The following is a 14301-nucleotide window of genomic DNA, read 5'->3' on the forward strand; positions in this document are numbered from 1 at the left end:
GATTAGGCGAATGGCAACATGAGACTAGCTTCCTACTACACACCATCTATTTGTCTGTTTTTCTGCCTGCCCTTCTTTCTGTGTATTTTTCTGTCTGTGTGCAAAGTGCATTTGTCCAGCTTTCAGTCTGACACAAGCCTCATGTCCTGGGGAATGGTGAGTGAAGCCTGAATGTAGGCACAACAACAAGTCCCAGAGGCAGTGCAGATACTACAGCTGGTTCATACAAGGTCACAGCATTAACAGTGTCAAAACAGGTTTTACGCTTTGGCTGTGGACAAAAGGCCTGAGGTGAAATTTATAGCTCGCAATTTTGGCAACAACTTTGTCTTGTGTAGATTTTGTAAACAGACTGGTCTTTTTGAGTGCATGCAAATGCCTGATCTTTCTATTTCCAAAAATGCATGTCCCTGGGCATATTATTTTTTAAGTCATCGATGTTGATTGTGTAATTTGTGTTTCATTAGTATTAAACAAACTTTCTAAAGGCAGTTTCCTCTCTTTGGATCTGAATAACATGGATCGGGATTAGAAAATAATCATTCACTTGCTTCTTGCTCATAATACCACCTTTCCCCCCTCCTTTATAGGGCTTAATCAATTTGCAAGTTGTATTTGATAGGGAACAGTGTTATCTTTAAAATCACACCTTATCATCCTTCTCATTTCAATTTGACGTCACACCTGTGTTTTGACAGGATTTATTCTCTGTGAAGAACCTTATAAGGAAAGGAAGAGTGAACCTACAGTACACGAAATGCCTTGTTTGCTCCAGTATGTTACACAGCCATAAATTAAACAATAAAGTCAATCTGAAGTTGAACCATAAATTAAACAATAAGTTTGATCTCGACACTCCTGGCGCTGGATGATTTTGATCTTGAATATTGTACACAGTGAGATCTTCAGTGTTAATATAACTCTTATGGGTCCGTTCAGTTACGTTTTTACACGTACTCTGAGTTACAAATGGATAAATTAAATTAATAGTGATGATTTTAATTATGTATTTTTCCTAATATGTATTTTTCATGCTCTGCGCCCTGGATGAATAGGCTGGCTGTACACAAGGTTCTCATAACCATATAAGCAGTTTGGTTGTTGTATACTACATTATTTACTATTATTTATGATAATGCTGATTGCTGATTCCACCAAGCCAGCATAGGTGACTTTGTCTGCTCGGCTCTTAACCACTTAAACCCTATATACTTCGTTGAACGGGGTCCCCCAGGGATCTATACTTGGCCCACTCCCTTTTCCCTCTCCATCAAAACATTGCAAGTTTGTAGATCTGCTATTTCACCTAAAATAGGCTAATTTCACCAAATGTTAGCCTGTTGTGACCTGCCTAGAATAGGGATGCTAGGGTTCATGTGGTTAATGTTTCCTCTAGACTAGACTGTCAGGTATTATTCAATGGGCAGCAGGGCATGGGCAAAGAAGAGCAAATTTGGCACCTGATACTCACAGCTTTTTCAGCATATGGCAATAGCATTAACTTACAATCCTCCTCTCTCTGGCTCAATCTTGCTTCCTGCTGTTGTCAGTTTGGTCACCGTGTTGTGCAGTCATCATTAATTCATCTGTTCTTCCATTGATCCCAGTTAATTACCTACGGTAGCTCTTCCATTTGCCAACTCAATAATAAGGCCTCACAGTCGAGGTCCACAGCCGTGCTCTCTCATCTCGTCTCTGTATGATAACTGTCAGTTATCGACTGGCTGGAACCTATGGACAAAAAAGAGAATGTTCTTTTCAGTAAATATGTGCTATGCATCAAAGTACAGTAGGTAACATTTGTGATTGGGCTCCTACTCCAGTGTAACATGGTTAGAAAGGTGATGAATCTAATAACAGCTATTGATTGATTGAATACTTTATTAGTCAGAAATGTAAACAGCACAAGGTACAGTCAGACATTAAGGATAAAAGGATAACACATAAAAGTCCTGGTGCTTTGTTTCCATTGTGGTCCTATATGTATTCAATTCATCAACATAGCATAAAAACTAACACTAATACGTGTCATCAACATGTCATCAACAAATATAAAACACTGTACAAAGGAGAAAAGGGAAAACAAATGTTGGCAGTGAATGACACCTCCTTTCTATGGAAAATTGCATTCACATCCCCTTGTGGTTCAGGCTAGTTTTGAGAGAAACCAGTGATTTAAATGTTTTAATGGATGGCGGCAGAGTAGTAGAATGAGCATTTTCCCATGTTTGTTCTATATTTGGGTAGTACCAGATCGTTGTCGCTCCCTCTAGTATTGTGGCTGTGCGTGTCACTCACTTTGGAGAAGTAGTCAGTCAGGTATGAGGGTATTGAGGGCACTGCCCCTTTGACTATCTTAAATACCAATCCCATTTTTATTTGATTACCCCTTCTATCCTGAGCGATCCCAGACTAGCAAAGTGTGTTGGAATTAGGTGGGCTTTAGGCCGAGAAGTAGTTGAATCAGTTTGTTTTGGGAGGTCTGAAGCTTAGTTTTCTGTGACATTGAGACGTTGGAGAACCAAGAGGTTCAGGCATAGTCAAAGTGACATTGAATGAGGGCTCCAGCAAGAGTCTTGAGAGCACTTTTGTTGACTTGTTCTTTGATTTAGTACTTTCTTGATCACTCTTGATGCCATTTTTTTCACCTGTCAGTTTGTTGTCGAGAATACAGCCCAAATACGTAACCTCTTCTTTGCTTGAGATTACTATATTGATGTCAACTCTGACCTTGAAGTAATTTCCCTTAGTAATTTACATTACTAAGGGAATGTGTGGAGCAAAAAATAATGGATTCTGTTTTACCAAGGTGTAATGACAGTTTGATATCGGAAAGCCAAGTACGGATTTTGCTGAGTTCAGAACTGAGGGCTTCCTCAACTTGCATTTTGTCCTCGCCCTAGACCAGGAGTGCTGAGTCGTCAGCGAACAAGAACAAATTGCAGTTACAGGTAGGGATGGCCAACCGATAACCGTTAACCGTTAATACCGTTAATTAATCGGCAACCGGTTAATACTAATGATTACAATTAATTGTATTTTTATTTTTTAAGGGACAACATTTTTTTAAATCGTTTTTTGGTCAAGTCTACACCTGCAACCACACGTGACTTCCACTTTCTTCTTCTTCTTCCTCGTCTTTGTATTGGTATTGTTTGTGTTGGAGCGCCTCAGTGCGGCTGCAGAGTTCATGTGCATCCTCTTCAGAGAGAGATAGAGACACTAGATACTCTGCTGGAGACACAAAACAAACTGTGTAGACTTGGCCCTTCAAAATATATATATATATATATATTTTTACACACATTTTTCCTTAATGTTTATCGATTGATTAATCGGTAAGGTCTAACGGTAACCGGTTAATAAAATGTCTCCATTTGACCATCCCTAGTTACAGGTAACTTGACACAGCCAGATCCGAAAAGCTGCTTCACACATTTGTTTCACAGCGGAACGTAGTTACTCAATACCGCCCCCCATCTGGCAGAGTCAGGTTAAGTTACAGGCTGCTTTCATTTCATGTTGTTAATGTATAGAAGGAACAGTAATGTATAGAAGGAACAGTAAGTTCACCACGAGGAGTCTAGGGGTTCAAATCCACCACAGTGCATCCAGCTTTGTCGAGCGTCTACTCTATACGAACAGAATTGGCCTGTGTGGGAAAGTGATATTTGTCACTGCACGTACTCCTTCAGGCTGGGGCGGCACCTGTCAGCGAGGATTGTTGGGCGGGAGGTGTAATACGAAGGCTCTAAGTCCTCCTGTTGTGGGCTCCTCACTGGCAGGTGAGCCAGTAGGATACAACAGCAGTGACATTACACAGAAATGTGTGTGGGGAGGAATTAATTGGCATAACAACAAAAATTGGGGAGAAAAGGGGTACAAAATGAATAAAAGTAACAATAATCAATTTCAATGCCTGTGTCAATTTTGTGAGTGTCGTCGTGAATAACAATAGTGTTTAGAGAAGTTGTTAAAAACACATTCATGTGTAATGGTTTTTGTGAAAAATATACCAAAATCCATGTAAAAAATAATGACAGTATGACTTTAAACAAATTTTAAATCTGTCTTGAGAGAGTAGAAAGTGATTGAATTTGAGGATGTGCCAGTCATCATGTAGCATCTGCTGTTTGTGATGCTGGTGATGCTACTGAAGCATTAATTTTCCACAATAAACATCCATGACTTGCAATTAATGCAGCAAACTATTTTTGTACCGGGGTGCAGATTCATTTTGTTATGGGCAAAAGCAGACAGGATTCATAATGGCTCATATTCTTTAGTGTTTACTGGCTTTTTGATTCTATTAACTCAGGTAAACATCAGTGTTGTTAGAACTGAATATGTAATATAATTTGCTGGCTTTTTGGCATCCCAGAGGTCCTGACTTTCCCCTCTTATGAGTGAGTAAGGGATGACAACCTTCTCATGGCTGGTTTACCACTGTTAAAGGGACATGCAATCCTAGGCTGATCGTGTAGTTTGTTTTCCAGTTCAGGTTAAAAACGACAGCAGATTATAAATGGTAGACTAGTAAGCAACACAGCTGCAGCTAATACAATTATGAATGGCTGTCAGATTTAGGTGTGCAGCAGATGGGTGTTCCTGTATGCAATCATATGCACATTCACACGCCTAAATCTAACACACCGTTATTAATTTGATCAGCTGCAGCTGTGTTGTTTACATCACAATGTACTAAAAGGTCATAAGCAGCCTGCCATGTTTTACCCTGCTGTAGTTTCATCAAAGATTTTTAATAGCAAGATACGCAATCTCCGGTTTACTTCCCGTTTCTGTATGACGTAGGTGGACACCTTTTTAGGAGATAGGAAGCAAGTTGGAGTCTATTGATTCCAATGGAAGAGTCAACGTGAACACAGCTTCTGAACCATTCCTTAGCTCCATGGATACTGAACTAAATATTGGACCCAATCATCACAAGCCACACAATATGTACAAGATTTTCATACTACAATGGCTTTTTTTAGAGACACAAATTATGAGAAAATCTACTTTGTTATCGACCTTTCTCTATCCCATTAACACACTCTCGCGAGATTTGGGAAGATATCTGAAGAGTCCATCTGCAGTTTGACGGACGAGACATAGAGGGCTCTGTCCCTTATTTTTTAACTCTATGCTCTGTCCCTATAAGATGTTGTAAAAACTGATTAACTGAGATTATATACGTGAATATAGTACGTGAAAATCATTATGGACATATTAAAAATTAAATAAAATGTGTGTTCCAATGCTCAATAATATAATGTTCCATTATTAACTGTCTTGGTTGATGGGGTATGATTTGGGAATCATAACATTTTGCTAAACATAACATTCATGCTAATTTTCCAAACATATGGTCTATAGTGGTAAAATATATACCTTATAAATAAGGGCCTTTTATTTATAAGGTATATATAATATTTTATATATATATATATATATATATATATATATATATATATATATATATATATATATATATAATTATAGTTTTTTATATATATATATATATATATATATATATATATATATATATATATATATATATATATATATATATATATATATATATATATAATTATAGTTATATACTGTATCTCTATTATATATGGTTAACATTGAGCAGAAACAGGAGCACATCTAGCATAAGACTGAATAATGTGTGTTTGTAGTGGGAATTTCATAGGTTTCTTAAAAGCATCTTTGCCAATAACAGTTTGCTTTCAAACATGTAAAGCATTTATTTTCTTTAATGAAGAAAATACACAAACACGCATCCATATGACGTTGTCAGCCAGGGAGAGGGGAGGGGGAGGGTGGTGCCTACTTAGGAGACCATTTGTAGGATTTGTGTACCACTTCGCCTCTAGTGGCTCCAATGGAGAATGCGTATCTTCGTATATTAACAATCTTTGGTTTCATCCCCCCTTTAAAGGGATCCAACTATTAAAGGGTGACTCAACCCATTTTTAACCTATACTCACTAATGATACAGGTACAATTCTTTTCTACTCAGTCTTTGTCTCAGAGGAGCGCTGTGGACAGTTCAGTAACCTGCCTACCAGTGGCATCATCGTTAGGCAGCGGGTTCTTTTTTTTTCAAACAAGATTTCAAATTTGTATTTAATATTTTATTAATGGGAGAACAATAGCTTCCATTATAGCATGCAATCCTGCAGTTTCTATTAGCTTGGATTCCCCATTGATGATGTCACTGGTAGGCGGGTTTCTGAACTGTCCACAGCCCTCATCCGAGACTCAGACATAGTAAACAATGAGCATTAGTGAGGACCAATTATATTAAGATAGGTTGAAAATGGCTGAAGTTGTCCTTTCACTCTTTAAAGGAGAGATCCGCCCTAAAATACATATATATATTGTGTCTGCCTATAATCATTCACCAACATACCTGATGCAGTTAATATTTTTTTTTGGAGCCCCTGTTGTCTGTTCCGGAGACCCCTTCCGCCGGCAGAATGGGAGTACTGAGTATAAATGAAATCCGCCTATTTTAGCAGCTCCAAAGTTCTTTTTTTCCCCCACTAATCCTCATTATGCAGTGTCCTGATACTCAAACATGCACTGAATGTCCCTTATGAGCTACCGTTCATACAGAACGACATAGACCTGGTTGCTTGTTTCTCTCACAGAATCTGGCAACACTGAGGACTAGCTTCCATGTCGTTTAGGGCGGATCTCTCCTTTAACTGCCAGAATTTTTCAGAAAAATGTCAAGCCACTGCCAGCGAATCCACTGCCAGCGAATCCGAGCAAACCCTGTACTGTGGGGCAGTGGTGAAGTGCCTGGCCACCGCCGCGGAGGTTGTGGGTTCGAATCCACCGTGGTGCATCCGGCTTGGTTGAGTGTCTACACAAACACAATAGGCCTGTGTCCGGAGGAGGGTGATATCACTGCACGTAATCTACGGGCTAACCTTTGAAAAATCATGGAATATTTTCCGTGATCGCCGTCCTCACGGCGATCGCCTCATTACGTGTACAGTCGTGGCCAGTTGAATGTGGGTTTTTGCCAAAAAGCAACAGAAACGGAGATGAAGCATTTTTTTCCACAACAAATAAACAGGAAGTAAACAAGCTGTTTTTTGTTTTTTTTTATCACGTAATTTCCGGGTCTATCCTTTTCTGACAGGCAAGGAATCATTCATAGGTTAGCAAACAGCGCCATCTGGTGGAAAACCACTGAAAACACAAAAGCTCGTCAAAGGCAGGCAAAAAGTTAATAATGCTCTATCGCTCTGTGACTCTTTTTCTCTGTCTGTCTGTCTGTCTGTCTGTCTCCCCCCTATTTCCATCCCTTCATGTAGAATGCAGAGGGCTACAACATGAGCATCCCCATGCCAGGCCACCCAGTCAATTTCTCTGAGGCGACACTGTCCCAGGCGCAGAAGGACGTGGAGCAGCTGGAGAAGCTCATCTCTGAACACGACGTGGTCTTTCTGCTCATGGACACCAGGGAGAGCCGCTGGCTGCCTACGGTCATAGCCGCCAGCAAGAGGAAGGTGGGAGAAGACAGGTGTCCCTGTAGCAATAACTCCCACACACACACACACACACACACACACACACACACACACACACACACACACACACACACACACACACACACACACACACGTCTGGTCTGCACCAAGTCAGCAACTAACAGAATGTATATTCCATGGCCTGGATGTGTACCTCTGTCTTATTGGGGGTCTTTGATGATGTGCTGTACGATAGGACAGATCAGCTCATTGGTCTTATGGGTAGAGTGTCCGCCCTGAAAGTGGGAGGCCTGGGTTCAATTGCCGGCAAAGTAATACCAAATGACCAAATACCAAATAAAACCGCTTGATGTTATAATGTGATCACACATACACACAAAGAGGAGCTGCTGAATACATACAAATGCTAATTTTATAAGTTGATCCCAGAGCCCCAGAAAAGCATGAAAGATAAGCACTCAAACCTTTTCTGTTATGTGTTTGCTGAATTAAATGGCATTGCTTGGGTCCATCTTTATATTGAGTTTCCATTGTTGGTGTGGTCGCTCTTCCTGTGAACTGGAACTTGGAACCTGGTACGTGGAATCTGTTCCACGTGCGTTCCAGGAAATTAAACGTGTTGCCAGACAGTACCTGCCAAATTCTTCTGTGTATTCTTTGGAATCATATTAGTCGCCAGGCAACATTGTGTTATTGAATATTATGTCAGGAAACATTAAGAACTTTTAAAGCCTCCGGTGGTATCGATGGCACAACTCATACAGTGCTCTCTGTGGTTGAGTGTTTTCAGGGCCACAGATTAGGTTTTCTTTGGCTAGCTTGACCAAGAGGTAATTTGTCCAATTTCTGCAACATCATTGAGGCCGTTTCCAGACGTCATGATACAGTAATTTCTAACCTGTGCTCCCCAGAAATTCAATATCCTTTTAGCATTTTAAAAAGCCTGATGATGATATTTTTTTTGTGGTTATGCTTGTACGTTGTACATTTAAGTAAGTACGTAGTCTCGGGAACCAATGTTCCCAAGCCATGAGTCACAGCCTATCTCTGTAGAGTGAGGCAGCTTGATACAAGTACACCCCCTGAACATGATGCTATTATATCATAGGAATTTACCTACAATCCAACATTTAATGATGATTGCCAAGCAAGGAGGCATTGGGTACCATTTTTTTAATAGTCTATGATACGTATGTTTCGGCCAGGGATTGAACCCCAAACCTCCCACTCTCAAGGCGGACACTCTAACCACAAGGACACCGAGCTGGTACAGATCTCACACGGCTAGGTATTCATTTATTAACCACTTAAGCCCTATTTAAAATAATACTTTGTTGAGCGTAGTCCCCCAGGGATCTATGCTAGGCCATCTCATTTTTTCCTTCTACATTACACACCAAGGGTCCTATTTTCGTCCTATTTTTTTCTGTAAAAAAAAAAAAAAGAAATCATACTGTGGCGGTCGGATTTAAGGGGTGGCGGCCCGCCACTGCTTAATGCATATAGAGGAAACACTGCAAGTCTTTTTGCCGAATGTTTGTCCCAGAATAGGGATGCTAGGTTTCATGTGGTTAATTTGCTTTACTATTATTTGTTTAGGAGAAAATGGAAATGTTCTCACTTAAGCTAATGATTTTTACCTTTGTTTATTCACTTCTATTCCATCATGAATGATTTGCAAGATGATGAAGGTGTCGCTCTCAGAAAGCAAACGCACAGATGTGCGAAGAAGTATATATAAGGCTTTATTGTCTCTGTTTCTGTCTTCCTCCATCTCTAGCTGGTAATGAACGCAGCGCTAGGGTTTGACACCTTCGTGGTGATGAGACACGGCCTGAAGAAAGCATTGGCTAATCAGAATGTCTCTGCGGATGGAGACTCCTCCCATTCGGGCTCCTCGGCCTCCTCTTCGTCCTCCACTCCGGCCGGTTCTGCCACCGCCGTCACAGGATCCTCTCTGTTCTCCAACATTCCAGGACACAAGCTGGGCTGCTACTTCTGCAACGATGTGGTGGCACCAGGGGATGTGAGTACACACACACACACACACACACACACACACACACACACACACACACACACACACACACACACACACACACACACACACACCAAATCACATATCAGAAAATTTGTCAGGGCTTTATTTTTTAGCAAACTCTATACAGTGGTAAAGTGCCTGGTCACCGCCGCGGAGGTTGTGGGTTCGAATCCACCGTGGTGCATCCGGCTTGGTTGAGTGTCTTCACTAACACAGTAGGCCAGTGTCCGGGGCAGGGTGATATCACTGCACGTGATCTACGGGCTGGGGCAGCACCTGTCATTAGCCGCCGGTAGGGGCTCCTCAGTGGCACGTGAGTCGGTAGGATACAACAGCAGTGAAAACACACAAATCTGCGTGGGGAGGAATCAATTGGCATAACGACTAAATTGGGGAGAAAAAGGGGTAAAAAGCACAACAAAAGAAATACCTACATACTTTGTTTTTACCTATTTTTGCCAAATGTTCGCATATTAAGACATGCCCAGAATAGGGACACTAGGGTTCATGTGGTTAAGGACATTTTTATGCAGGGTCTCTGAAAATGATTGAGAATGTCTTTTGAACTTTGAATCTCAAGGCAGCATGGAAGATCCAAACAGATTCATACAGCAAGCTCCATGCAGAACTGCATGTAAACGTATATAAATGAGAGTGAAAACAGAGAACATCAGCTTTTACACTTGTCTAGCTTTTTCTGGTACTTTGTTTTGACCTCACATCCTGTCTTCTATTTTTGTATCCTCTTTCCCTTTTTTAATGTTTACTTTGTCCCTCTCTAACCTTTCAATATGAGTTTTCTATGGCAGCCAGTCACTCATCTCTAGTTGAAGGCCACAGCAGAATTCCATTGACTGTGCTACTGAACCCTGTCCTCTGTTCAAATGCCATGAAAACACTGTTCCTCACATATCACAGTTAATGTTGACATTACTCTTCACATTATCAGTCTGCCTCTCGCCCTGATTCTGGGTCATTGATTGATGTGTCGGGCATGTGTTTGACTTTTGGATCAGATGCCTAATTGAATAAAGATTTGAAAATCATCTGATAAAACATTGGCTAGGTTTTGTTGTTTTCCCTGTCTTTGTCCATTGAAATAAAACACAGAAAAGTACGGCTGCAACTATCTTCGATTATTATATCAATTACTTTTTCGAGTAAGCTTTTAAACGATTTTTTTTTTGACTGATTAACCGCTTAAGCCGTATCTTATACTTTGTTGTAATTACAATTTAGGCATTTAGCAGACGCTCTTATCTAGAGCGACTTACAAGTGTGAAATCAGAATAGGCAGAGTAAACATGAGCTCTATTAGATAAACAACAAGGTAAATAGTCACATAAATTGAGTGCAGAGAGAACAATGTAATGCCTCGAGGAAACTTGGATATCAGGTAAACAATGAACCAATGATCATTCTCGTGGTTGAGAAAAAACTACCGTACTCTAAGATACATACTGTAGCAGGAAAACAAGTGACCAATGTATTATCTGCGAAGTAAACTAGCATCAAGAAGGGTTTCAAAGAGAGTGAAGTGCTAGTGGGTGAGGTAGAGTCTGAAGAAGTGTGTCCTAAGGCTACAGCAGAATATTGGGAGCGAGTCTGCTGTTGTGACTGCAATGGGGAGTCCATTCCACAGTTTAGGGGCCTGGAGGTAGAAGAGTCTGAGATGTGTGGAGCGTTAACCAGGGTGTTTTTGGAAGGCTCGGACTCTTGTTGAGCGGGAAGGGTTGGATCGTGTCTTGAAGGTATGGATGTTTCATGCTTTTGGTTGCCTTGTAAGCCAGCATCAGTTGTTTGTAGCCAATGAAGGGAGTGGAAAAGGGGGTAGACGTGAACATTTTGCATGGTTGAAGACCATACTGTACAATTCAGCATATAGCAGGGAGCATTTTTCCCCCCCATGTTTTCTCACATTATATCCCTTTTGTCTTCTCTGTTGTTGTGACTAGTCAACCAGGGATCGAACTCTGGACCAACAATGTACGGTGAGCAGACCAGGTCTGGCCATGATCGCTGGAGCCCTGGCTGTTGAGATGATGGTGTCCATTCTACAACACAGTGAAGGGTATGCATTCTCATAACAGGAATATAGATGAATAGATTAATATACAGTAAATTCATAGTAAAATAATAACAGTAGGGCTGCAACAGTTAGTTGAACTAATTGGTTTAATTGATTATAAAATCCTCGATTTTAATAAAATAATTGAATAAAAAAAAAATGAAAAATAGCCGCTCTACAAGCTCACAACGCTTCGTTGTAAAATAACCCTAGCCCCCCCCCCAAAATAAATAAATAAAATAAAATAAAATTGTGCTTCTGGATTATTGGATTATTAAAAAAAGGATAATTGATAGAATAATCGCTACGAACATATGTGATAGTTGTAGCCCTAAATAATAGTAGTAGTGATAATAATAGTGGTCTGGCTGTGTCTGCAGACTGTATGGATGAATAATGCCATGTGTCTATTGTAAATCTGTAATCTGTAAAGGAAAAAAAAGAACTGCAACCTCTTTTTAGTTTGGAGTGCCAACTTGTGGGCTACAAACTTTAGCAATAAGCTGCTCCATGCACTGGCTGAAGGTCCAAGTGGATATTAGATATAGATGAGAATAAATGAGATTTCTTTCTCAGGTACAGTATGAGTGATTGCAGACTTCGGTGCTATGCATACTTATGCATTTCAACAGTTGGATCCAAGTCAAAGTCCTATATATTTCCTCACCAGAATAGAGTCTAATGTGTTAAACCATTGTAAAAAAGAATTCTAAGGTGTGTGTTGTAACTGTCGTCAATTCCCTAACAGCTTTGAAGGGCACTCAAAGGTTATTACGGTAGTCTTTTATACACACCCACATTTTTACACCCACATTCTGCCATTATGCTTCTGTTCTTCATTAGTGCTGCAGTGTCCACCATGGGTAATGTTGATATTTTAAATTCTGTTATGTGTAAATCATTAGGTTTTCAGGGGAAATATGTCTTTAATGAGTACCTGCCAGGCTTCTCAATTCTAAAGCCTTCTGACTGCTCACAAGAATTTGAACATTTATTTTCATAAAGGGTGACATTTGCAATGCTCCAAAAGATTATTTTTGTGCTGTAGTAATTCCCTTCTCTCTGCTGTGCATGTAGTATCTTTGCTTTGTTTGGCATTGACTTCACACCAAAGATTTACTTGCTCCCAGCAGTTTCCATCAATGCTGAGAACTGCATTAGATTTCACTTTCTACTGAATAAGAAAGAGCCAAACCTTGTGGTTAACGGAGTTCTTAAGAATAACTCAATCTGCAATTTAGGGCTGTTCTATATTTTTGACTCACAGAAGTGTTCCATTTCACATTGAAGAAGAGTGATAACTAGGGTTTTCATATGTGTGAATTATTGTATAATCAGTGGGTGCAAATTTTAGGGCCACTACCAACACTTTGTTTTGTTGTTTAACCCAGTGGTTCTCAAACGTTTTCATGTCAAGGACACGGACCCCCATCTGAATAGGATTTTTGTTGTTAAAATGATTCAGAACTATTCAAAAATGTTTAAAAAAAAAGATTTACTTGAAAATAGCAGATCTTCAAGCTCACAACGTGTTGCATTCTGCCGCATTGTGAGCTTGTAGATGGTCAGTGGTTAAATTGATTTTGATGCTATATTAACACATTTTGCTGTTGACCCCCTGGAACCCCCTCAAGGACCCCTGGGGTACCCAGAACCCACTTTGAGAACCATTGGTTGAACCATTTTAACCTGGTGTCCTTATTTTGGGCATGTCATTATAGACAAAAACGTTCAAACATTTTCAAAGCTTTCCCAGAAATATTAGCAAATCTACAAGCTCACAATGTGACACCTTGGGAGCTTTTATTTGTCGTACAATGACGTTACATTGTTAACCAAACACCCTGGACAATGACAAAAGTGGAGGACAAACGCAATGTCCATCTGTGCACCACCTCGTTCCTACCAGCCCCAAATTTGCATAACTTAATTATCCACCATTATTCACCATTTTCTCTCTCCGTGCCTTTTCTGTCTCCTTCCCATCTCTCACACCATATTAATATTTATTCCCCTCTCTCTTATCACTCGTCTTCACCCTCCACCCCTCCAAAATTCTATCCCTTCTTTTAAGGCCCTAACCCCAGCTTGCCGCTGGAATCTTATTTTGGTGGAATACTATCTGTGGAGATTGATGTTGATCCCCAGGGATTTAAGGTTCTTGGTGGATGTTTGCTTATTGAATGTTTTTCTACTGTCCAAAACTGCTCTCCTTGTGTGGCATCGTAATTTTGTCCGTTTTCCCAGGACATATACAGCACGGCAATAAACATCTTCTAACAATATTTTTATCAGCCATTGTACTGTATTATTTATGGCCATTTCGTCCATTAAACCTGAGGATATAACTCATTTAGATGGCTTAACATGGAGTTTAGTTAGCTGGCAACAATTCCCATCCCCTAAACCAAGGACTTTTTCAGGCCAAGGACTCCTAAACCATAATTGCTGCTGTATATTTCGATATAGACAGACACTGTCTGTTGACACGTTTGACTTTCACTGCCTCTCTCTCTTTCTCTCCCTCCCCCCTCCCTCCCCCTCTCTTTCTCCCACCCCTCCCCTCTATCCAGAGGCTATGCAGTGGCCAGTAGCAGTGATGACCGAATGAATGAGCCCCCCACCTCTTTGGGACTTGTGCCGCATCAGGTCAGGTCACACACACACACACACACACA

At 40.4% G+C, this 14301-nt stretch overlaps 1 protein-coding gene across 2 annotated transcripts in view; it reads left to right on the forward strand.

The window, feature by feature from the left end:
* Window positions 1-14301, forward strand: part of atg7 (ATG7 autophagy related 7 homolog) — a 107172-nt gene that overhangs the window by 25868 nt on the left and 67003 nt on the right. For both annotated transcript variants that reach the window (XM_084062119.1, XM_084062120.1), the window contains exons 13-16: window positions 7338-7532; window positions 9295-9540; window positions 11511-11626; window positions 14197-14272. In XM_084062119.1, coding sequence (XP_083918245.1) covers window positions 7338-7532; window positions 9295-9540; window positions 11511-11626; window positions 14197-14272 — 633 coding nt within the window. The remainder of the gene's footprint in view (window positions 1-7337; window positions 7533-9294; window positions 9541-11510; window positions 11627-14196; window positions 14273-14301) is intronic.

This window comes from Gymnoscopelus microlampas (genome assembly GCF_963454915.1).
Source record: "Gymnoscopelus microlampas genome assembly, chromosome: 7".
Taxonomy (NCBI): Eukaryota; Metazoa; Chordata; class Actinopteri; order Myctophiformes; family Myctophidae; genus Gymnoscopelus; species Gymnoscopelus microlampas.